The sequence below is a fragment of the Panthera tigris genome, chromosome B2, assembly GCF_018350195.1.
Source record: "Panthera tigris isolate Pti1 chromosome B2, P.tigris_Pti1_mat1.1, whole genome shotgun sequence".
In the NCBI taxonomy this organism is placed as follows: domain Eukaryota; kingdom Metazoa; phylum Chordata; class Mammalia; order Carnivora; family Felidae; genus Panthera; species Panthera tigris.
In genome coordinates this window covers 29465525-29488066 of record NC_056664.1, presented here as the reverse complement: position 1 = coordinate 29488066, position 22542 = coordinate 29465525, and the positions used below count along the sequence as shown (strand labels likewise).

At 52.8% G+C, this 22542-nt stretch overlaps 1 protein-coding gene across 9 annotated transcripts; it reads right to left on the bottom strand.

The window, feature by feature from the left end:
- Positions 1 to 5019: 5019 nt before the first annotated feature.
- On the bottom strand, positions 5020 to 21453 carry DDR1 (discoidin domain receptor tyrosine kinase 1). Of its 9 annotated transcripts, none has more exons than XM_042985909.1 (21): positions 21392 to 21453; positions 19846 to 20012; positions 19322 to 19668; positions 19101 to 19228; positions 16302 to 16434; positions 16108 to 16210; positions 15682 to 15910; positions 14153 to 14300; positions 13797 to 13905; positions 13139 to 13325; positions 12781 to 13027; positions 12154 to 12249; positions 11875 to 12026; positions 10812 to 10977; positions 9727 to 9837; positions 8374 to 8618; positions 8076 to 8203; positions 7612 to 7830; positions 6900 to 7134; positions 6144 to 6293; positions 5020 to 6037 (listed from the first exon to the last, which is right to left on the bottom strand). In XM_042985909.1, exons 5-21 carry the CDS (start codon positions 16390 to 16392, stop codon positions 5897 to 5899), a joined length of 2757 nt encoding a protein of 918 aa, XP_042841843.1. In that variant the 5' UTR covers positions 16393 to 16434; positions 19101 to 19228; positions 19322 to 19668; positions 19846 to 20012; positions 21392 to 21453; the 3' UTR covers positions 5020 to 5896. The 9 variants fall into 9 exon arrangements, with proteins under 9 accessions (XP_042841843.1, XP_042841841.1, XP_042841839.1 ...); XM_042985907.1 differs by lacking the exon at positions 19101 to 19228 and having other exon boundaries at positions 19322 to 19437; positions 19551 to 19668; XM_042985905.1 differs by lacking the exon at positions 19101 to 19228.
- Positions 21454 to 22542: the final 1089 nt, after the last annotated feature.

Genomic DNA, 22542 nt, shown 5'->3' with positions numbered 1-22542 from the left:
CCACCATGCTCCCACCAACCCGTTTCGTTAAAAGATCTTAATACAGTTGTTTTAGGAAACCAATTGTTGGGTCTGATTTGATTTATGAAGCTGCTGCAGGAAAAGGGAAGGGAACGTCTTAAGCCAAAGCCAGAGCTACAAGTACCCCCAAGTTCCAATAAAGCAAGTTTTATTATTTCCACATTACAGACTAGAAGACCGAAACTCAATGGGATTAAGAAATTTGCCCACAGGGGCGCCTGGGTGGCTGGGTCGGTAGAGCGTCCAACAGCGGCTCAGGTCACGATCTCCGGGTTTGTGAGTCCCAGTCCTGGGCCTCGCCCTCTGTCAGGGCGGAGCCTGCTGCGGGTCTTCTGCAGCTGCACGCCCTCCCCCCGCCCCGCCCTTGCTCCCGTCCCCCTCCCCCTCACGCTCTCTCTCAAAAATAAATAAACATTAAAAAAAGACGAAATTTGCCAATCATTCATCTAGAAAATCCTGAAGCTAGGATTTGAAGTACCTGTGAGGGACCGTGAACCAAAATGGCAAGAACTGTGTAAGACTTGGTTATGCTTTGTAGCTCACCCGGTGCTTGTTCTGTTGTTCCATCCTTTAGCAATTGGTGTACAAAGTCCACAAAGAATGACACAAAGCTGACAAAGCTTTTTTAAGGCTAACGTTAAGTACAGTAAGAGACAAATTAGTCTGGGAAGAAATATTTGACAAAATAGACAATACAAAGAACTTTTACAAAGCAAGAAGAAAAAGAACAGAATAGAAATATTGTAGAAAGATGTAACAGGCAATAAACAGAAGAAATACAAATTGTTTATAATCAAATGAAAAAGCTTTCTTCACCAGTAATTAAGGTAAAGTAAATTAAAGAAACAATACAATATCTGATTAGCAAATATATATATATACATGTGTATATAATGCATATGTATATACATATAAAATACATATGTATATATACACATATAAAATATATATTAATGTATATATAATGTATATGTATGTGTGTGTGTGTATATATATATATATATATATATATATATATATATATATAAACCTCAATGTTGTCACCACAGAAAAACATACAGTAGTCTATACTTTTGTTGAAAGTTGACATAGTCACACCTTTTGGGGGGCAATTTGGCAGTATGTACCAATTATTTTAATGTGGCTGCCATTTGACCTACCAATTCCACCTTTAGAAATGTATCATGGAAATTCTCCCACATGGATACAGAGATTTACATGCAAAGATGTTTATTGAAGTTGTTATTGTATTATGAAAACAATGGAAACAGCCTGAATGTCCATTATGGGGGGTTAGTTAGATAAAATGTGGGTCATTCCAACAATGTAAAATACTGGGCAACACTTAGGATACTGTATGCAGAGTGACTGAGCTATGTACAACCTATCATGAGGAGAAGAAAAGCAGATTACAAAATGCCATGTATAGTTCAATGCCATCTTTGTAAGAAGCTTCTGTGTTTATGTAAAACTGCAATAGGTCATATGCTTCATTTTGACAAGAGCAAGCAAGGGGAAGCTAGGAAGATCGGTCACAGTTTCCTGCAGTGTAGCAAAAACTCTTTAAGGCCACCCTGTCCAGAACAGGAGCTACTAGCCACCTGTGGCTATTTAAATTTAAATTAACTAAAATAAAATTTTAATTTTTTTTAATGTTTATTTATTTTAAGAGAGAGAAAGAGGACAGGAGCAGGGGAGGGGCGGAGAGAGAGGGAGACACAGAATCCAAACCAGGCTCCAGGCTCTGTGCTGTCAGCACAGAGCTGGATTTGGGGCTTGAATTCACAAACCACGAGGTCATGACATAAGCCAAAGTTGGACACTTAACCAACTGAGCCACCCAGGTGCCCCATAACTAAAAATTTTATATTAAGTTCCTCAGTCACATTCGCTCCATTTCAAGCACTCAATAAATAGCCACATGTAGCTATTCGCTACCTATTGGATGATGCATCTAGAGACCATGTATGTCTATGATCACAGATTCTCTTGGTGAGCCCTGCTTGAAGGGATGCAGTGAATAGGGGCTAGTTGTCTGATGTCAAGAAATGAGCACAGGCTGAGTTTCTGGAGCTGGCCTTTAGGAAAATAATCAGCCTGGGCTCCTAGGAACTTTCCTTTTTAGGATTATCCAGAGTGTGGTGGAGAGTTCACAACCTCCTCCCCTCAGGCAGCATCCTGGAGAGAGAACACAGAGCCAGGGGCCCACTGGCTGCTTCTTACCAGTTTTGTAGCTTCCTGGCTGTGCTGCCTTTGGCAAGTTGCTTAGAACAGAGACGTTTTCTTTTCTGTGAAATGGCAATAATTTTAACTATTTCATATGTTGTATTAAAAAAGATATAATATGTAATAAGGATGGTCCTGACACATAGTAGGTGCTCAGAAAATATTATGGTTATTATTTTCTTTTAAAAAAAATCACACCTGTAGTAAGTACGACAAAGAAGTCGTGTGTTCTGAGAGCATCAAGAGGATTTGATCTGGTTGGTCGTCAGGGAAGAGTGCCGAAGGACAAGCAGGACTTAACAAGGCAAAGACAGCAGGGAACTATGTTCCAGGCAGGGGAACAAGATTCTACAAAGGCCATGGCAGGAGGGACTATGGCCACTTACAAGAACTGAAAGTAGGCCAGTGATACATAAAAGACAGGGTGGGGAAGGATGCTGAAGGAAGGAGAGGGCAAACTTGGTCAGAAGATTTTATTTACTCTAGGGTCAACAGGAGCCATTAAAGGATTTGAAATAAAGTAGTGGGGGTCAGATTTATGTCTGACTGCAGGGCTGAAAACAAATCAGAGAACAAGAACAAACCCTGGGAGACCACTGCAGTGGTCCCAACAAGATGGAGGTAGTGTGTGTCAGGATGGAGATGCAGATAGAAATGATAAATTTGAGGGAAATCTGGAAAGATCAACAGAGCTTCATGATAGACTGCACTTGGGAGGTGAGGGTAGAGGAAAAGGGTGTCAAGGATGCTCCCCAGGTTTTTGGCTTGTGCAGCTGAGTGGATGATGCTGCCATTCACTGAGTCAGGAAACCATGAAGGAGCAGCTTTGAACACACCAAGACAAGTTCAAATGAACACTAGGTGGTTGCATAGGCCTAGAGCTATGGAGTTCTCGGCTCATTGCTATGGCTTCCATTGTTCACCATGCTGGGTTGTGGCCTCTAAACTCCTGACCCATCAATGCATGTCTTAAAACATGGGTCACAGTGTTCGGACCTTCATAGGTTTCAGCAGAATCTGTGACCTGGATCCCAAGGGGCTATTAATTCAACATAAGATTTAACTATCTTTATTGGTATCTTCATTACCCATTTGGCTCATTTTGTGAATATCATCAACCAAGACTCCAGGGTCTTTATTTCACAGGAACTTCCATCAAGATAGGTCTGCCTTGTCCAATACTTGCAAGTGATTTTTTTTTTCCCCAACCAATTTAAACTCTGTTAAATACTCTCTCGGTGGTTGTGGCTCATCCTTCCAAACCTCTGAGATAATTTAGGCTCTTGATTCTAGCTCCCATCCAAAGAGCTCACACCTATTAGGTCATCTGTACATTTGATCAGCCTAATCCAAGGATTCTCCCCCTGGGACTTCCAGACCCTGGAAGGGAGTCCTAGAATTGGCCCCCCCCCAAAAAATTACACCTCTGTTTTTATTAATCTCTAACTGAAATTTGGCACTCCCTCCAAGAATGAATATGAGCAAAACCCTCAGTAGTATTAGTAGGACCTGGGTCTTGTCACTAAGATACCACATCTATTTTCATATCCCACTACCTTTATAGAAATCTCCCAGTGTCAAGTATTTCTTATGCTTATTACTATTTGGAGACATTAAGAGTTACTACACCTGCTGCTAGATCTTGTTATTAAATATATTTAAAATTTTTTTTAATGTTTATTTATTTTTGAGAGAGACAGAGACAGAATGCGAGTGGGTTAGGGGCAGAGAGAGGGAAACACAGAACCGGAAGCAGGCTTCAGGCTCTGAGCTGTCAGCACAGAGCCCGACATGGGGCTCAAACTCATGAGCCGTGAGATCATGACCTGAGCCGAAGTCGGATGCTCAACCAACTGAGCCACCCAGGCGCCCCTATTAAATATATTTAAAAGAAATATGTAGGTTACTGTGTTTTTTTAAACAGTTAAATGTTTTTTAAACATTTTAGTAAACTCAATTGATCTCTGTGATATATATGTGATATATACACATTTATGTGTGTGTAGTTTTTTTTTAATGTTTATTTATTATTGACAGAGAGACAGAGCATGAGTGGGGGAGGGGCAGAGAGAGAGATTGAGACACAGAATCTGAAACAGGCTCCAGGCTTCGAGCTGTCAGCACAGAGCCCGACGCAGGGCTCGAACTCACAGACAGAAAGATCATGACCTGAGCTGAAGTCGGACGCTCAACCGACTGAGCCACCCAGGCGCCCTATAATGTTTAAGTTTATTTATTTATTTTGAGAGAGACAGAGACAGCATGAATAGGGGAGGGGCAGAGAGAGAGAGACAGAGAATCCCAAGCAGGCTCTGCACTGTCAGCACAGAGCCTGACATGGAGCTTGAACTCAGGAAACCGTGAGGTCATGACCTGAGCCAAAACCAAGACTTGGACACTTAACAGAGACTGAGCCACCCAGGGGTCCCTGTGTAATGGGTTTTAAAATAATTCTCAGGAGGAATCAGTAGACCTCTTGACACTGCCAAAGGGTTCCATGGGTTAAGGTTAAGACCCCTGGCCTAATTCACCCCCCTCCAAGCCTCCTGCAGAGCTCCCAATGGAGCTGACAAGGTTCATACATTCACGTAGGACCTGAGGTCCCAGAGGCAAGAACCTGGCTTATAGAGAGACAACAGAACACTGTGTTGGGCAAAATACACAGTAGGAAATGGAATGGGGAGAAGGAGAAAAAGGGAGAAGAAAGGAAATGCGTTGGGAGTGGATACAGGAAGCAGATTTTACCAAAACCCCAAGAAACCCACTCACAGCTGTGGAAAACTCAACCTTTATTATTACCTGCCTAGTGCAGGATATTAAAATTGCATTGAGCTAGATCCATATATTAGTGTAAAAATCTGTGTCTCTCCCCCCAAAAATGTACAAACCCCAAGTGATTATAGAAAAACCAATATGGCAGCTACAACAGAGATGTCCAACCCCAAGGCCACAGGCCCTTGCTCCCTCTTTTCCCCTAATCCCAGTACTTAATCCACAGAAACATACAGGCTGAGAGAAGTTCTAGCTACAACACAGCAGGTGGGAAGTAGGGATGGCTGGAGGGAGGGGGGGGGGGGAGGGGACAGGAATCACCCCCAGGTCCAGTGTTTCAGAGGATAGAGGAGGGAGAAGCCAAAGCCAAGGACCATTCCAGGAGTAAGAACAAGGCAACACGGGAACATCCTCCCTTTCTTGTCCTCCTCATCCCCAGGTTATTAGCCAGTGGGGTCCAGTGTGTGACGGAAAGAGAGGCTGGGGAGGCCACAGCCTTCTCTCCAGGAACCAGTGTTGTCCAGTGGGGCCCAGGTGCTCCAATAGGCCTTATCCAGTGTCTGCCCTACATTTGCCCCCATCTTACCCCCCAGGGATGACTAGAAGAGGTCAGAGAGGATCCCATCCACAGGGCCAGCTGGGTGGGTGGCCGAGGCTTCCAGGAGGGGAGCAGGAAGGGGAAATGAGAGTGTGTCCGAGGAAGGGAAGGCATCAGCTCCCTGGCAGGCCCAGCCCACCTATGGTCACACTGCCTCTCTCTCAGAGGTGAAGGGTGGTCGGGAATGGGAATGGAGTGGGGGTGATGTTAAATCCTCTTGTTTATTGCCTCTGGCTTCACCTGAATCCTCCCTGAGGAAGGGGCAGCTGGGTGTGTGATTCACACTGTGTTGAGAGCATCTTCTGCCAGAAACCTATGTAGCTGGGAAAAGGGTGGTCGCTGCTCAGGCTCCCGGCTCCAGCACCGAAGCATCAGCTCATACAGGCCTAGTGGGCAGGCAGGGGGCCGAGACAGGTATACCTGCATTGTGGTGGGGTGGATGATAGGCAGGGAACAAATGTTCTTTAGTCCCCAAGATGACAGGCTCTGGCCCTCCCAGACCCACAACCCTCTCCTCTGTTCTGACCTGCCGGCCCTGGTCCCGGAAGAACTCCCCTGCGTTCTCGATGACTTGCTCATCAGTGAGCTGCCCAAAGGGCTGGGCCCGGCAGAGCATCAGCACCTCCCACAGGGTCACCCCAAAGGCCCACACATCACTTGCAGTCGTGAACTTCCCCTGGTATGTGGATAAAGCAACAAAGGCAGACAAGGGCATCAGGCCACACAAACCCTCCTCCTCTCCCCACAGGGAGCCCCGTGTCCACTTAGCACTTACCCCAGCAGGACTCCCTCTTGGCTGGCCCCCTCTCCCAACAAGTCTGCTCCTCCCTCCTTCTGGCTCTGCCTTCTTTCTCAGGGTCTAGTCCTCTCTTTCGCCTCTTTCCTTTTCTACCCACCCTCCCTCCCCACCCTGCCCCCCCCCCATTTTCTGGTCCTGATTTTCTCCCAACTCGCACCTTTCTATCTCTAGCCTCCTGTCTCTCCTTACTTCTCTTGCTCTCTGCCACCTAGACTCCAGCTCTTGTACCCACTTTTGGCTCCTGGACCCTTTCCCATCATACCACTCCTCCCCACTTTCTCTGGGCCCTAGAGCCAGAAAGAACCTTGCAGAGCACTGGCCCAAACCCTCACTTTATTGAGGAGGAATCTGCAGTCCAGGGAAGGCAAGTGACTGACCAAGACCACAGAGCAGCCTGTGCTCTCCTCCCCTGGCCTCCCCATGCCCTGTCTTCCCCCACCTCCCCTCCCCTGCACCCTGCATGCCTCTCTCAGGGCCTCTCACCATGAGGATGCATTCCCAAGCCATCCACCGGATAGGCAGCACTGCCCGGCCCTGTACTCGGTAATAGTCCCCAGCGTAGAGGTTCCGGCTCATGCCAAAGTCAGCGATTTTAATGGTGAAATTTTCCCCAACCAGGCAGTTCCTTGTGGCCAGGTCCCGATGCACAAAGTTGAGGGTGGCCAGATAGCGCATGCCCGAGGCAATCTGAGCTGCCACGTGTAGCAGCATGGGGTAGCTGAGGAAGGGAACCAATAACAGAAGGTCACTGGGGCAGCCCCAGACTGATCCCCATCTCACAGATTCCCAGGAGAGGAAGGGGAGCCCACTCCCTGGGACTGGGTTACATCTATTTCTGGTGCAGAGATGGAATGCCCATGTAGAGGCCAGGGGTAGGTGCCCACTCAACATTTGTTTGGTTCATATGACCCAGGGAACTACGCTTTATTGTCTGGACTCAGGCAAGGGTGAGAACGGCGGGGGATGCCTGACAGAGCCCAAGTCCCTCACCATCTACAAGATAGTAACTTTGGCCTTTTGCTCCTCAGTCCCCAGATGAACATGGCCACATGTTCCTCATCCCAGCTCCCACCCCCCTGAACATCTACCTGCCTCCCTATCCCATGCTCCCCTCTCTCCCTCTGGTTTGGAACAAGGGGAGAGGAGACCGCCTTGGGGAGCTCTCAGGGAAGGGCCAGCCTAAGTAAGTGGGTACCTGATGGTGGGCCCCTGGGCAGCCTCCCCATCCCCGGGGGGGCCCTCAGTCGCCTTGTCCTCTAGCTGGTGGGCACTGAGGAACTGGTTGAGGTCACCATTCTCCATGTAATCAGTAATCATGCAGAGAGGGTCGTCCTGCACACACACGCCCAGGAGCCGGATGATATTTGGGTCCTTTAGCCTCGACATGATCTTCACTTCCTTCAGGAAATCGTTCCTAGAGAAGCAGGTAGATGGCAGGGACACTGAGGGGCTGACCTGCACCATCTCTCCTGCTCATGTAGACCAGCACCCTAACCCCAGCAGACAAGCTAACTCACTAGTGGCACTGAGACCTGGGCTGAGATCAGCCTAAGATGGAAACTTCTTTCCCCAGACACTCCCCCTCTGTTGGTCTCTAGATCACTCCCCACTCTTCATGGCCTCCCTTCCTTATCTCCAGACACCATGCCTGCTCCTCACCTGGCATTCTTGGTGGCATCTGGCCGTAGGATCTTGACAGCTACCAGCAAAGGGTGGCCCTTGCACACATTAATGGGGAAATCAAGACTGACCAGATCTTGAGGATTCTCTACCTCACACAGATGTACCTGGGGAAAGCTCATTTGTTAGATAGTCACACAGTTCACTGAGGTCACAGGGTCAATTGGAATAACACAGTCACAGCTGACAGATTCCAACCAAGAGGGACATATGGGCATGGCATCAGAGTCCCAGATAGTCGAGACACTACTGAGAGTTGGGCAGGGATCTTCCTTACCTCCCCAAATTGGCCCTCACCAAGCTTCTCCTTGAAGCGGAGCCGAGACCGAGGGAAATCCACTCTGGGAGGCCCATCCCCAGCAGCCCCTGGGGGCAGTGCAGGCACAGCGTAGGTGTTGCCCCCAGTGACGCCCTGCAGGGTGACAATGTCAGCCTCGGCATAATGGGGCACGCTGTTCTGGGGAGGTGGGGGAAGAAGCAGGGCACCCGGCTTCTCAGGCTCCATATAGTCCCCACTGCAGGCTGGAAAGTTGAGGGGAAAGAAGACAGGACAAGGCATCAGGAGCAGCCCCTGAGAGCCATGGCTCTCCACCGCAGGCTCCCAGAGGCCCCCTGTCTCCCTGTTGGGTGAAAGACTCGGACTACTCTCCATCTTCTTGGTATTCTACCCACCAACCTCAAACCAGAGAAGACGCTGGCATGAGATGAGAGTTAGCTGTTCCAGAGTTTAAGGCAATAGAAATGGTTGAACAAAGAATGACATAAAGTCTATTCTCTAGGGATCCCAGCACAGCCCAAGAGACCATGAGGTAACTCTTGGCTGGAAGAGGAATTCCTCTACCCACCACTGGAAGAAGGATGGTGCCAGTCATCCAGTCACCCCCTACTTTCCAAACCCTTGTTCCACTCACTGTCAGCCCCTCCTGTTCACAGCTGTTCTACCCACCTCACACCCCCTTGCTTTCAGCCTTGGCTCCTCCCTGCTGTGGTTACCCAAACCCTCCCTAACCCAACACCCCAAGCTCAAAGACAAGCAGAGACAGGGGCACACAGAAAGGAGGAGAGGAGAACAGTTCCTCACAGCCAGCACAACAAGGAAACTACAGACAAAGAAGAGGAAGCAGAGCTGTCCTCTCTTAGCTCTGGGAGGGGGGAACAATGAGAAGGCAACATCAAGAAGAGGAGGAGCAGACAGGAAGGGCAGGGTGTGAGCCTTCACCTCTGGGACTGCAGAGAGAGAACACATGGGGGGAGAGGGCAAGCACCCAGGGTGAGAGGCCCTCCTCCTGGCAGCTCTAGAGAGGGGAAACAAAGAAGGAGTTACAAGAGAACCTGGGGTCAGCATAGCAACCTCCTCTCTGGGTCTGGAGAGCAAAAAAGATGGGGTGGAAGAGGAAAAGGAGGACAGAGCTGAGAACCGTTGAGCTTTCTGCTCCTCTGCTCAAGGGAAAGGCCTTAAGAAGGAGCAAGCACAGCACAGAGCTAAAGGCATAAGAGCTTCCTCCTTGGGAGCTCAGGAGAGCAGAAGAGGCCACAGCAGGGAGAGGAGGGAGTGCAAGATGTGAGGACTTTTCCCTGCCCCAGTAGAGGTATGGGGAGCCTGGAGAAGCCCAGGGGCAGAGGGGCTTACCCTGGGTGTTGGTGGGTTTGGCCCAGGCGGGTGTGGGGGGGCCGGGGCCTCGAGGGGGACGGGCGTAAGTGGCCAGAAGGAGGCGGTAGGCTGGATTGGAGAGCAGCAACGCTGTCGGGAAAAGGAAGGGGGGGAGACACGGGGAAGGGATGAGACTCAAGGCTAGACAGACAGGGAGACCTGGAATAGGGCAAGACCAGAGCTGATGGGGATGGATGTACTGAGAGACAGGGACAGGATAAAACAAGGGTCTGGAGGGTGCTGGATAGCTGGATGAATAATGAATGAAGGAATGGATAGATCAGTGGATAGATGCATGGATGACAAATAGTTGAATGGACGGATGGATAGGCAGATAAACAAATGGATGGATGAATATATATGAGTAGATGAATGGGTGGGTGATAGATGAATGGATAGATGGATGGATGCATGGAGAGATGAACAAATAGATGGATGAATATGTATGAATAGATGAATAGGTGGATGATGGATGAATGGCTGGATGGTGGATGGATGGATAGATGGATGAATAGGTGAATGGATAGATGAACATGGATTGATAATGGATGAATAGATGGATAGACAGAGGATGGATGGGTGGTTGAATGGATGATGGATGGATGAATAGATGTGTGAATATTTATTGATGGATGGATGATAGACAAATGGTCAAATGGTGGATAGACAAAAAGATGGACAGATAGATGGATGGATGTATGAATTCAGATAGAAGGATGGATAATGGATGGACAGATGGACGGAATGAATGCAGTGAATCTAGGAGAAAGGAGAGGGGCCAGGAAGACATAATGAGAGGGAACAATAGAGAAGAGAGATGTGTATGGGACACTGAGACAGGATAAGGCCACTAGGGATTATGGGTAATACATAGAAAATTCTTAAGGAAGATTATATGGTAGGGACATGGAGTGACACAGAGTGTGGTGACCAGGGGCACAGAAATAAGAAAATGAGTTGAATCTGGAGAAGACAGGAAAAGGGAATGGGAACAGAGAGGAAAAGGGATACCATAAGAAAACAGGCAGAGGATGGTGGTGGGACTAGAACAAAGCAGGTCTTACCAGAGCCATTGGGAACACTGGGAGCAGAGTGGGGCGGATTCCCACGAGGCCGGGGCTCCTGGTAAGGGGGTGGTTCAAGAGGGCCTGGGCGGTTGTTGATGAGGATGGTGTCCCCAGGGACAGACAGATGAACTGTCAGCTCCTCTTCTAATACCCGGCGCTCAGCCTTGTCATGGGAATGGGAAGGTTAACTGTGGCTACTGTTTAGTGCATGATTCCAGCTCATTAAATGCCATGCCCACCTTCTCCCCTTCAGTCCTCACGACAGTCCCACAGTTGTATCTACTATTAACTCTATTTCACAGGTAAAGAAACAGAGGTTCAAGAGCATACGAGTGAGTCCCCTGATGTACCATTCTGGGATTCCAACCCAAATCTGACCAGATAATTATGGAATCATTCAACCTTCATGCATATCACCACCACTGATTCTTGCCAAGAAGGCATGGGCTCAGAGTGTGCCAGGTTTCTTCCTCTAGCTCCTCCCTGCCTCTCTAGCTCCACTCTCCACCTTTCCCATCCAGCTTCTACCCCAGAAGGTGGACCAGTGTGGACTGTATCAACAGGCTTGGTTTGGGTTGGCCCAAGAGGAATTTGTTGGGCAGGCGGGAAGTGAGGTCAGGGTGATTATGCTCCCAGCCTCTCCCTGAGAGGTGTACTTAGGCTAGCTGTGTCCCTGAAGCAAAGTCCACTGCCCCTCTCAAGGAACCCTTTCCCCAGACTCACTCCTCCAGTTTCCAGCAACTGCCCTCCTCTCATCTTCCAGGCCTATGGGCGGTAACAGATCTGTGGAAATTGCACTACTCCTTCTAATTTTCATACATCTGCCCACTCCTCTATAACCTATCTCTTTACTAAGCCCACCTCTAATTATTCTAATTAGACAATGTTCTGTGGTCCCTGCAGGACCCAAACTAATCAGGATTCCCCACACACATTGGCCTCAGCCTGGCCTCACTCTCCACACCCACACACTGTCTGTCCTCTCCAGGCTATACCCCCCAACACCTCCTACCCACACCCACCCACCCTGTAGCTTGGGCCCTGCCCTTGTTCTGCCCACCTTGCTGAGGAGTCTGCGCCAGTGCAGCCGCCACAGCATGAGGGCAATGATGAGCAGCAGCAGCAAGATGATGGCCACCAAACAGCCAATGAGGATGGCAGTCGGGCTCCCCTCAGCCTTGGCCACAGGTTGCTGGCCCCTGGGCTCCAGCTCTGGCAGAGACAGAGAATCAGAAGCACTGGAGAGTCAGAACCACTTCCTACCCAAGTTGGGGGCGGGGCATGGAGGGATAGTAGCCCAGAATACACTTGTCCAGGAGGAGGCCCCAGGGCTGCTCACCCAAGCTACTGAAGTTTGTGGGAGGTGGGCCAGGTGGCCACCAGGGAGCTGGTGGGAAGGTGCCCCCCAAAGTTGGAGAGGAGTCATTCACAACATCTGCAAAGAAGGAAGAGAAGAAAGGAAGGAGTCAGATAGGGAAGACGGACCAAAGAAAAGCTACTTGCATGAGACCTACGGAATTCTACTTCCAGGAGCAGGGCTGACACTGGGTATATGTACCAACCAGTCAGAATGGGAGGGGCCTGGCTGTTGTGGATGTCAACTTTTTAGGTGCTGGATTATGGGGAGAGGCAGGACTCCCAGAGAGAGGCCCAAGTGGGGAGCTGGGTATAAGGAAGCCTGGAGAAGAGGTTATTTCTTAACCAGCACAGAGTACTTCAGTATTTTTACAGCCAACACTGTCCTACTTGCTCAATATCAGTCATGAGTGAAGGGCTCATAAAGTAAAAGACAGAGATGGGGGGAAGGGGTAGGGAGGTGTTCAAATTATTTGGAGCATCCCTGCTTGCAAAGTCTCATGAGTGCTACATAAACATGGTGCCAGGAGTGGATACTTTGGTGCCAGGAGTGGGTACTGCGGGTTGGCGATCCCAGAGGTTGAGGATTGGGCATAGACCAGGGGCTTACCGGAGATGAAGGAGATTTCGCTGAAGAGTAACCAAGGCCCAGCAAAGAGGAAGCGGCACTGCAGAAAGCGGCCCACGCGGCCGCCCAGGGGCACTGACACAGCCCGGGCTCTGGGGTCCCCCAGGCTGCCCCCCAGGGCATGGCGCACAGGCTCCCCCTCCCAGGCCATGGCAGGGCCCCGCTTGAAGCGACATTCCACCCCACCAGGCAGGCGGGCTCCCAGGGTGTGCATGTTGTTACAGTGGACCTGGGGGGAAGGGAGGAGGGACACAGGGTCAAAGCCAAGAGAGCCTGGGCAAGCACCCCAGGGGCAACCACCCTGGTCTCATAACCTTGCCTAAGAGCTGCACGCACTTACCTGCATGGCCTGGAAAGCCCTCAGTCGGTCAAACTCAAACTCCATCTCCACGTAGCCGCCTGGGAAGCTGTGGTTGCTCCATCCCACATAATCATAGCCTGGCCAGACCCGCAGCTCCTGGCTCTTCCTAAAGTCATCCAGCCCCACCACACCATCTGCCAGCTGACCCAGACCTCCATACAGCAACCTGGAGAGCAGGGGAGCCAAGGAAGAGGAGGGTGGGAGAGAAGAGAGTGCCACCCATTTAAGTGCTCTGCAACCCCAACCCCAGCCAGTCTGGACCAGCCCCTACCTCCTGCCCCAACTTCCTTCCTGTGGTTCTCTCTTTTCCAACCCCAGGATTGTCAAGGTACTTTGCAGCTACAAGCTGCAGGAAGGCACCATCTCTCGGAGGCACCATTCAACCTACGTTGTGTGAATTTACTGTGACAGTTTCCAACAGATGTGTATTAGCAAAGGGTTGCCTTTTTCTAATTCCCACAAAGAGTCACATGAGCTAGTAGTTGCCTTGCTACCCTCAATCCTGATCCTGTGTCCCCAAGGCCCCACCTAACCCTTTCCCCACTTCTTCCATCTCACTGCCCAGACTCCTTAACACATCCACTGCATCCTCCCTCCAGCGCATAGGCTCATGCCCCGCAGGGCCTGCCTCATTTACCCGCCAACAGCGTGTGTGGTATGTCCATCGTAGGTGGAGTCATTGAGATGCACTGCCTCAGATAAGTACATCGTCTGCCCCACAGGGGCTGTGTAAGACAGGAGTCCATCTGGGGCAGGATAGGAGAAGAGGTGTTAGAGGCAGGAAGCCTCCCGCCACCTCCCCTGCGTCATTTCCCTTCTTGTGTCCTTCCACAGGCCCACCAGCATGGAGGAGGCAATGTTGGCCAGGCCCTTCCTCACTCAGAGTGACAGCTTCCCAACAAGAGAAAGAGGATCCTGGATGCCCTTCTCCCCAGGCCTCACTCCCCAGGCCCCAGGCCAGGAAACAAATTCTTGGGGGTCTGAATGACTCACCCTTCCAGAGGCAGCCATAGAGCTCCACCCGCAGACAGACACTCATGACCCGGTCAGCTCGGGGGTAGAAGCGAACCAGTCGGGCCACCATGGGGGGTCCAAGGTCCTTCAGTACCACTCCCCCAGGGTCCTCATTACCTAAAATCACCTGTTGCCCAGGAAACAGCGTGCATGAGTGGGAAAGGCTACAGGTTGGATCTAACTTCCCAGTCACCAGCTGTTCCCTGGCCCAGCACACAGTGGCCAGAGAGATTCATGAAGGGTGGTGTTAAGCATACAGGGATATGGGGTACAGCCAGGCATGTGTAAAACAAGGGGCCGCAGCAAAGATCTCTGACACATCTCTCAGCCTGACAGTCTGTCCTCTACCACCAGTGTCAGCCTCGACTCTTTGTCTGTCTCCATTTGTCTCTAAGCCACCCATCCCGCTGTGCACAGATTCTATCCAGTCCCTCACAGCTCTGCACCCCTGCTTTGGCTCCCCCCACCTTTACCCCATTCTCTCTGTTCACTCAGCAGGCACTGGTTGAGTGCCTACTCTGTGCCAGCTATGCAAGTTCTCAGTGGTAAACATCCGTCCCTCCCCTCTCCCCTTGCAGTACTGAGATTCCAGTAGGAAAAACAGCTGTGAAGAACAAGAGGCAGGGTGTGGAGCTGGAGTAGGGGGAGGTGGGCTCTCTGAGGAGGTGATATTTAGAGGAGAACTGAGTGGAAGGAGAACCTGAGGATCTGGGGGAGAAGCTTTCCAGGCACAGAGAACAGCATGCAAAAATGTCCTGAGGCTGTGGGACAAACCCTTGCTTGTTCCAGGAACAGCAAGAAAACCAGTGGGCCCAGGTGGAACAAGAATAGGAAAGAGAAGTAAGGGATACAGGCAAGAGCCAGGGCAAGCTAAGCTTCTGCACCCAGGACGGAGCTCAGCTTTTGTTCTGGCAGAGCGGAAAGCCAGTGGAGGGCTATAAGCCAAGTGCACCTCATCTGATTTGCATTTTCTCAGGTAGAGTGTCTGTAGCCACTAGGTGGAGATATGATCTCAGGTGGAAACAGAGAGGAGCCAGGAAAACAGTTCCGGAGACCAGTGTGTTCATCTAAGCTGGGGATGGTGTGAGCAGGGCCTAGGGTGGTAGAGGTAGAGGTGGTGACAAGTGGTTGGATTTAGGAAATATCATGGAGGTAGAACAGACTGGCCTTGCTGGTGCTTTGGAACTAGCAGGTGAGAGACCAGAGAAATGAGCGGTATCTTAGCTTATGGCCTGAGCAACTGGCCTGAGCTAGGAGAGGAGCAGTTGTGGAGTGGGAATGGGATTCGAGTTCAACTAGGGAAATTTATGGTAGGTTTGAGAACCCATTAGACATCCAGGTGGAAAGGCCTAGAAGGTAGTCAGGTTTGCAACACTAGATACAGCTCAAGGGAAAGTCTTGGGCCAGAGAGGGTATAAATTGGGAGAGTCGTCAGTGGACAGGTGGCATTTAAAGTGGGGAAGAGAGGAGAACCAGCCTTTCCTGGGGGCTGCCCCTGCCAGCCTTACCTCCTGACCCCAGCGATCCCTCCAGTCCATCCAGCGGTGGCCATCTCGGGAGTAACGTAGCCGGTAGCTGGGGGAGAACTCTTTGCCCAGGCCTCCAGCATGCCGCCCCTGGGTGCCCACCAAAGCTACCAGGTGCAGCCTCCGCAGATCCACCTGTAGGTACTCCTCTTCCTTTGGAAAGACAGGCCCTGCAGGACACCATGCCCCATCCCCGTCGCTGCTCTCCAGCCTGGGACGGGGCAAGAGATCACAAGGAACATCTGGTCTGTCTCTGTCTCTTGTATTTATAGCTCCCCCAGCATTGGGGGTGGGGAAGTTCATTGGCATTTGCCCTACCAGAAGCCTCTTGGCATGGGCAGAGGAGTTGGAAGGGCAAGTAGAGGCCCCAGAAAGTTCCTCCAGAGCAGTCCCAGGGGTGCCAGGTACCTGCTGTGGCGAGCAGCAGTAGAGTCTGACCAGGAGCTGGAGGCAGAGATGTCCCCATCTGGAATAGTCCTGTCTTGCATGCCCAGGGCATAGCGGCACTTGGCTGGGTGAACACAGGCACACGGAGGGTCAAGGTCTCTGAACTCTGTCTCCCAAAGCCCCATCCTCAGGGACCCAGGAGCCAATCTCCTTACCAGGATCAAAATGTCCTTTCATGTCAGCATCTCCAGTTGCCACTAAGAGCAGCGACAGCAACAGTAGAGATGAGAGGGCCCCTGGCCCCATAGCTCCTGACTCCTCAGGCCTAAGGGGGTGGAGGCAGCATCTCTGCAGGGGACAAAACAAGTGGTAAGTAGTAGGGTAAGTTAAAGGGCAATCAAGGAGACTGAGTCACAACAGACAGAGTCACAACAGCCAACAACAGACAGAATGGGCTGCTTTGGGAATAATAGGAGGAAAGTGACAAAGCAGTCATTGTTTAAGAGCATCAGCTATATTTTTAGAATGCTTCCCATGTGCCAAACACTGGCCTAAACTCTGGTCTCCTCTCCACCTAGGAGCTCAGAATTCTAAGAGAAGTGGGGGACCCCAGTGCCTTCCAATCTCACTGTCTTCTGTAGCCGCACTAAGCCCAGTGTAATCCCTGGACCAGCATCTTAGGAGACAGGCAGAATCTCACCCCTACCCTAGATCTGCTGAATCAGAATATGCATTTTGGAGAAAGGGGAACCCTCTTACATTGTTGGTAGGAAGGCAAACTGGCAGAATTTAGGAAACAAAATAGATGAACATATGGGAAGTGGAAAAAAGAGGGAGGGAAGCAAACCAAAAGAGACTTTAACGGTAGAAAACAAACTGAGGGTTGATGGAGGGAGATGGGGGGTGGGGGAGGGATGGGCAGGATGGGTGATGGACATTAAGGGAGGGCACTTTAATGATGAGCACCGGGTGCTATATGTAAGTGATGAATCACTAAATTTTACTCGTGAAACCAAAATTACACTATGTGTTAACTATAACTAGAATTTAAATAAAAAATTGGAGGAAAGAAAAAGAATCTTCATTTTAATATAATCCCCAGGTGATCTGTGCCCATCAAAGTTTGAGAATCCCTGCTCTTCTTCACCAGGGCCCAGGTGGCAAGCGTGGCCTAAAACCATTCCAATTGGCATCTCCTTGTGAATCCAGGTATGTACCCTCCCCAGCCCCAGCTGCAGGAAAAACTGTTCTGACCTCTCCTCTTCCTGGAGGACTGCACTGAGTTCTCCAGGTCCTGGAATCCCGAGACCCCTAGTGCCATATCTGCCATCAGTTCCAAAGCATCCCATTCCAGCTCTCCCTGCTCTGTCTTCCCTTCCTAAGACCCAGACATCCTGTCCCCCAAGGTCGCACTTTCTGAAGGTGGCTGCTTCTGAAGGAAAAGCCCAGAGCTAGGAAAGGCCTGCGTTGCCTTGGAGATGAGGGCGGGTCTAAAGACAGGGAAGCCAGGTCACCCCAGGAGGTAGGAAGAGTGGGGGGACACTCCCCCATCCCTTTGTCCTCCTTCAGCTGCTCCCATAATGCTCTTGGGCAGGAATGTAAGAGGCAGCTGAGACCCCACAGCTCTGAAGCAGCAGCTGAGGGGGCTGACTGAGTTGCGGGGGGCACCCAGGCATCAAAGAAGAGCTAGAGCCAGAGGAATCACACCTGGTCCCTTGGAGGTCCAGGAGCCACGTTCAGGGGAGCAGGCTACAAGGTCCCAGGCGGCTGGCCTGGAATTCCTGGGTGCCGCTCTCCACCCCCACCTCTCTCGGGAACAGCGGGGCCCTTGTTCCCGTGGGTAACCTTCATGCCTATCCCAGATGAGTCATCAGAGCCAGACGGAGCTAGAGGAGCCCCGGGCAAAGATACAAAGACAGGCAGAGGATAGGAGGCAGGGGGAGACGGGGCGAGAAACACAAAGCAAGAGGTAAATAGAGCGGGCTCAGAAGCACAGGGCACAGAGCCAAGCAGAGAAACACACAGATGTCTGAGGCAATCCAACCCCTCCAACACTCCAATCACCTCATTTCTCTCCACTGGGTTCAGACTCATGAAGAACAGGCCCAGAAGACTTACCCCTAACCTCACCCCACCCCACCCCATTTCAACCAATTACAAAGCAGAGACCTGGACATTGCTGCAGGTCCTTCCCTCTCTTCTCTCACCCCCACCCTCCACCACAGACAACACCCACACAGCTCTGTATACCCACCCCCTCCCAAACACACAGACCTCAGACATGCCAGCTTACAGAGCTTACTGACAGAGCCCCGTAAACACTGGGGTTAGATGTAGCATACACACCCACACCCACACCCACACCCACACCCCCCTCTGTAACAGACAACTCTTCACATACTTTCAGAGACACTCACATGTGACATCCACATAAATCTGTTACACACATGGACTCCCAGCGGGGGCAAATGCAGATGCTCACACACACATCAACTCCATCCACACGTTGGCCTTCTTTAAAGTCCAATCCCATCACTTAGTTAATAGCCATCTTCAGGGCGCCTGGGTTGACTCAGTCAGTTACGCATCCAACTCTTGATTTTGACTCAGGTCATGATCTCACAGTTCATGAGTTCAAGTCCTGCATGGGGCTCTGTGCTGACAGCGCAGAGCCTGCCTGGGATTCTCTCTCCCTCTGCCCCTCTCCTGCTCTCTCTCGCTCTCAAAATAAATAAACTATCAAAAATGTTTGTAAAACAAACAAACAAACAAACAAAACATAGCCATCCTGAGACACCTGTGAGCATAATATGACAGACACCACACGAGCCTACCATCAGAGGACAGTGTGAGACACACACACTCAAGGTCTCAGGCACAGCATCCCAAGAGCACTGGGGCCCACCCCTTAATACACACCATGACCAAGCCAGAGGGAAGTCAAGGCGGTGGGGAACAGAAGGAAATGGGAATAAGGAGGCACTGCTCCATTTTCCCATACTCTCAGCTTTCACCTGGGTCCACTGTAGCACTCAACTCCGGATGCACTTAAGTGCCTGCGGCAAGAGGCAGTCTCAGCACCAGACACTGACTGGGGATAGCGGTGGTGGTGTTGGAAAGGAAGGTCCAGCCAGCAGGGGACCTGTGCGATGAAGGCTGGGTGAAGTCTGACCCGGAGGGGGTGCGAAGGGGTGCGGAAGGGAGTGGGGGATGGGACACTGAGGATGGTGCTCACCGGGCAGTGACACATTCTCACGACAGAACCAAATGACCATCCAGAGGCTGTCACTGGCAGGTTAGGGTGTCAGGGCCTCTCTCTGCTGGGCCGGGGGCAGGCTGCCCAACTGGGAGCTGAGTGGAGGCGTAGCAGTTAGCAGATGCTCACAGGGACTGGCCTGGTGGGAGGGCAGGCCCACTTCTCCAGAGGGCCGAGGAGATGATTCAGTGAGACCACACACGAGCACCTGTCTTCCTGTGGGTCAGTTCCTTCACACTGAGTAAAAGGGGTCCTTCCTCAAGGCTGGAACACACTTTCGCGGAGATCAGGGGGTTTCCCCCATATTCAGACAGTAAGCCAGAGCGCTGGGGGGGGGGGGGGGGGGGGGAAGGAGGGGAGGGCAGCAGGGTCACGCCTGGCGGGGCTGGACAACCAAGAACAGCGCCGCCAGGCCCTCACCCGGCCGCCGCGCCTCCCCCGGAGCCCCAGGCCTCTGCCTCCGCCCCTCCGTCCCGCAGAGGTCCTCCGGCCGCGCCCCCTACCTCTCATCGCTCTTCCCGGAAGACCCCTGCGTGCGACCCCGGAGCGGGGCCTCCTCGGCTGCTGGGCGAGGGGCGGGGGAGGCGCAGGGAGCCAGGAGCCGGGAGCGGGGAGGCGCCGGCGAGGCTCGGGTGTCGGGAGGCGGCTCCCGCGCGCAGCTGTCGGGGGCCTGTTCCGGGGAGAGGAGCCAGGGCTGGGGCGGCTCGGGCCCAGGCGCCGCCTCCCCCTAGCCCGGCTCCCCCTCCCGCCCGCCCGGGTCGCCGCCCTTCCCCCTCCAAGGACCGCGTCGTACCCGCCGCTCCCACGCCCGGCACCGCCCTCCCGGCCGCGCGCTCCCCTAGGCTGCCACGCCCACCCCGCATTCCCCTATGCGTCCCGGCCTCCCCCAGGTAACCACCCAGCTGTCCCCTCCACGCGGCGTGCCCAGCCCCCTCCGCCTACCCGCGCGGCCCAACCCCCGCGGTCCCCACTAAAGGGAACAGTCGAAGCTGAGGCCCTGCTTGGGGCCTCCCACAAATCCAGGCCCCAGGAGGGGATGGTCCCCTCCCTACTCCCCCTTTCTGGGCTCAGTTCCTGGAGAGGGAGGTGAAGGGGGCAGCCCCAGGGCACAGGGAAGGAGCAGGTTCCCACAGGCCGGGTGCCCAACCCAGCAGCAGGAGTTTGGATGGAGGAAGGGGGCAGGCTCACCTGTCCAACCAGGCCCCCAAGACCCACATTTTTCACACCACCAACTTTTGCTTCTCTCTGGCACTCTCCTGCCTCCTGTCCTGTACACCCCAACCCAGATTTTCCCAGAGCCTGATGGCCCCCCACTTTCTCCTCGCCCCATTCTCTACTTCCACCCCCCCCCCCCCGCCTCAGTCCTCTCAAGGACCCTGGGGCCCAGACTCCCAGACACCGGTTCTTTTGGGCTTCCTGCTCAAGACCCGGGAATCCTCAGGGCAAGCCTTCCTCAGGCCCAGTCAGCTCTGGCCCTGGCGGGGTTGAGGCTCTGACCACTGGCAGGGATAGGCCTGTACAAGGCGAGGGGCTTGAGGCGGATAGAGGCAAAGAGAAAATCGGACACAGCCCAGAAGGACCAGGACCAGGACCAGGAGTCCCAGGGAAGATGGATGCAAGGAGGCAGGGTGAGGTGGGCAGGACAGAGGAGCTCTGGTGAGAGGCCTCAGGACACCGCTTCTCCACACCTGCCAGCCACCTATCAATGTCACCGGCTCAGAAAGATCTCTAAGTCCATTGCAGATCTCGGCCTCACTGCACCTCACAGCAGATATCAGCTCGCATCCTACGTGCAGTCCCAGACAACAGTCCCAAGAAAGAAACACGAAGTCCTAACCAGATAAGTACACAAAAGTACTACCAGGAAGAAGTTGGCCCTCGGGAGAGGCTAAGGCACATACGGGCAAGAGCTCCAAACCCCCAGAACACACTAATCCAAGGACGCCCGACTGCTAAGACACTAATAGACAGCCCCATGGTCACTCGGAGAATTGCCTCTTCCCACCGTCCAGTCCGACCAAATCCCCAGGGGTCCCCAAGAGCACGTACCCCTCTGGAGACAGCCGCCGGGGTGTCTGGGCCTCGGGGAGGCTGAGCTGGGGGTGGAGCCGGGCCGGGGGCGGGGCCTAGGTTTCCCCAGTAACCTCACCTGGGCCGACTCTCGGCTCCTCCTTCCAGGGACTGTGCTCGGAGGAAGCCCCGGGCTGGCAAGCGGGGCTGGGCCGCAGCCAGACGCCTCAGGGAAGGAGGAGCGGCAGCCCCTCACACCCCGCTGGGACATTCCACACCCCAGACCCACACTCCCGGCCAGGTGACGTGGCGGGGCCAGACCGAGGGGTCCCCTGGGGAGAATGACGAAACCATAGAATCCTGAAACTCTTGCCTCCTGGTCTCTCCCAAGAGAAATTCCTGGTCAGTGATGCCCACCTCGCCCCAGCCCAAAGCTGGAGGAGTGGGAGGGATGCAGGGCTGGGGCCCAGCGGAGTCAAGTGACAGCGGAAAGGGGGCTGGAGCCGGCTGGAATGCGGGGCTCTGAGCCGAGATTCCCAGGGGCCAGAGAGGGAAATCCCAGCCATCCAGGGGCCCCCAGAACAGTGCCAAAGACTGAGTCCACACAGCCTTGCATGGCCCTGGAGCCCATCCCACATCTGCTGCATCACTCCCAACTCCAGAGAACCCCATGTCTTCCTGAGCCCCCAAAGGAACCTCCACTCCTTCCACATCCATGCCCTCCTATCCAGGATTCCCTCCCCTTTAGGCCAAAGGCTTCCTGCTACCCAGGAAGGAGAGGAGGGAAACAGCTCAAAAAACGTGAGGAGAGGCACGTAGGAGAGAGAAGCAGCTTCAGGCCACCGCAGGGAAGCCCAGCAGGACCAGTGAGAGGGAGGATGGACCAGAAGGTCCCACACACACTAGCTGCATTCCCCTTCCCAGGAGATGCAGCTGCCTCTGGAGCAAGTAGGCCGGGTCAGCAGCTGGGAAGACTGAGAACTGACGGGCACAGGGGCGCAAGGCTGCAACCACGAGCCAGGCCTTGATATCTCCAAGTAGAAATGGGAAACTGAGGCCCAGAAGTGGAAGGAATGGAGAGAGATGACATAGTATGGGGAGAAAAACAAGGCAGTTCAGTTGTGGGTGGCCTGGGGGGTGGGGAAAGATGGGATGGTGGGGATGGAACTCCAAGGACCAGGGGAACCATG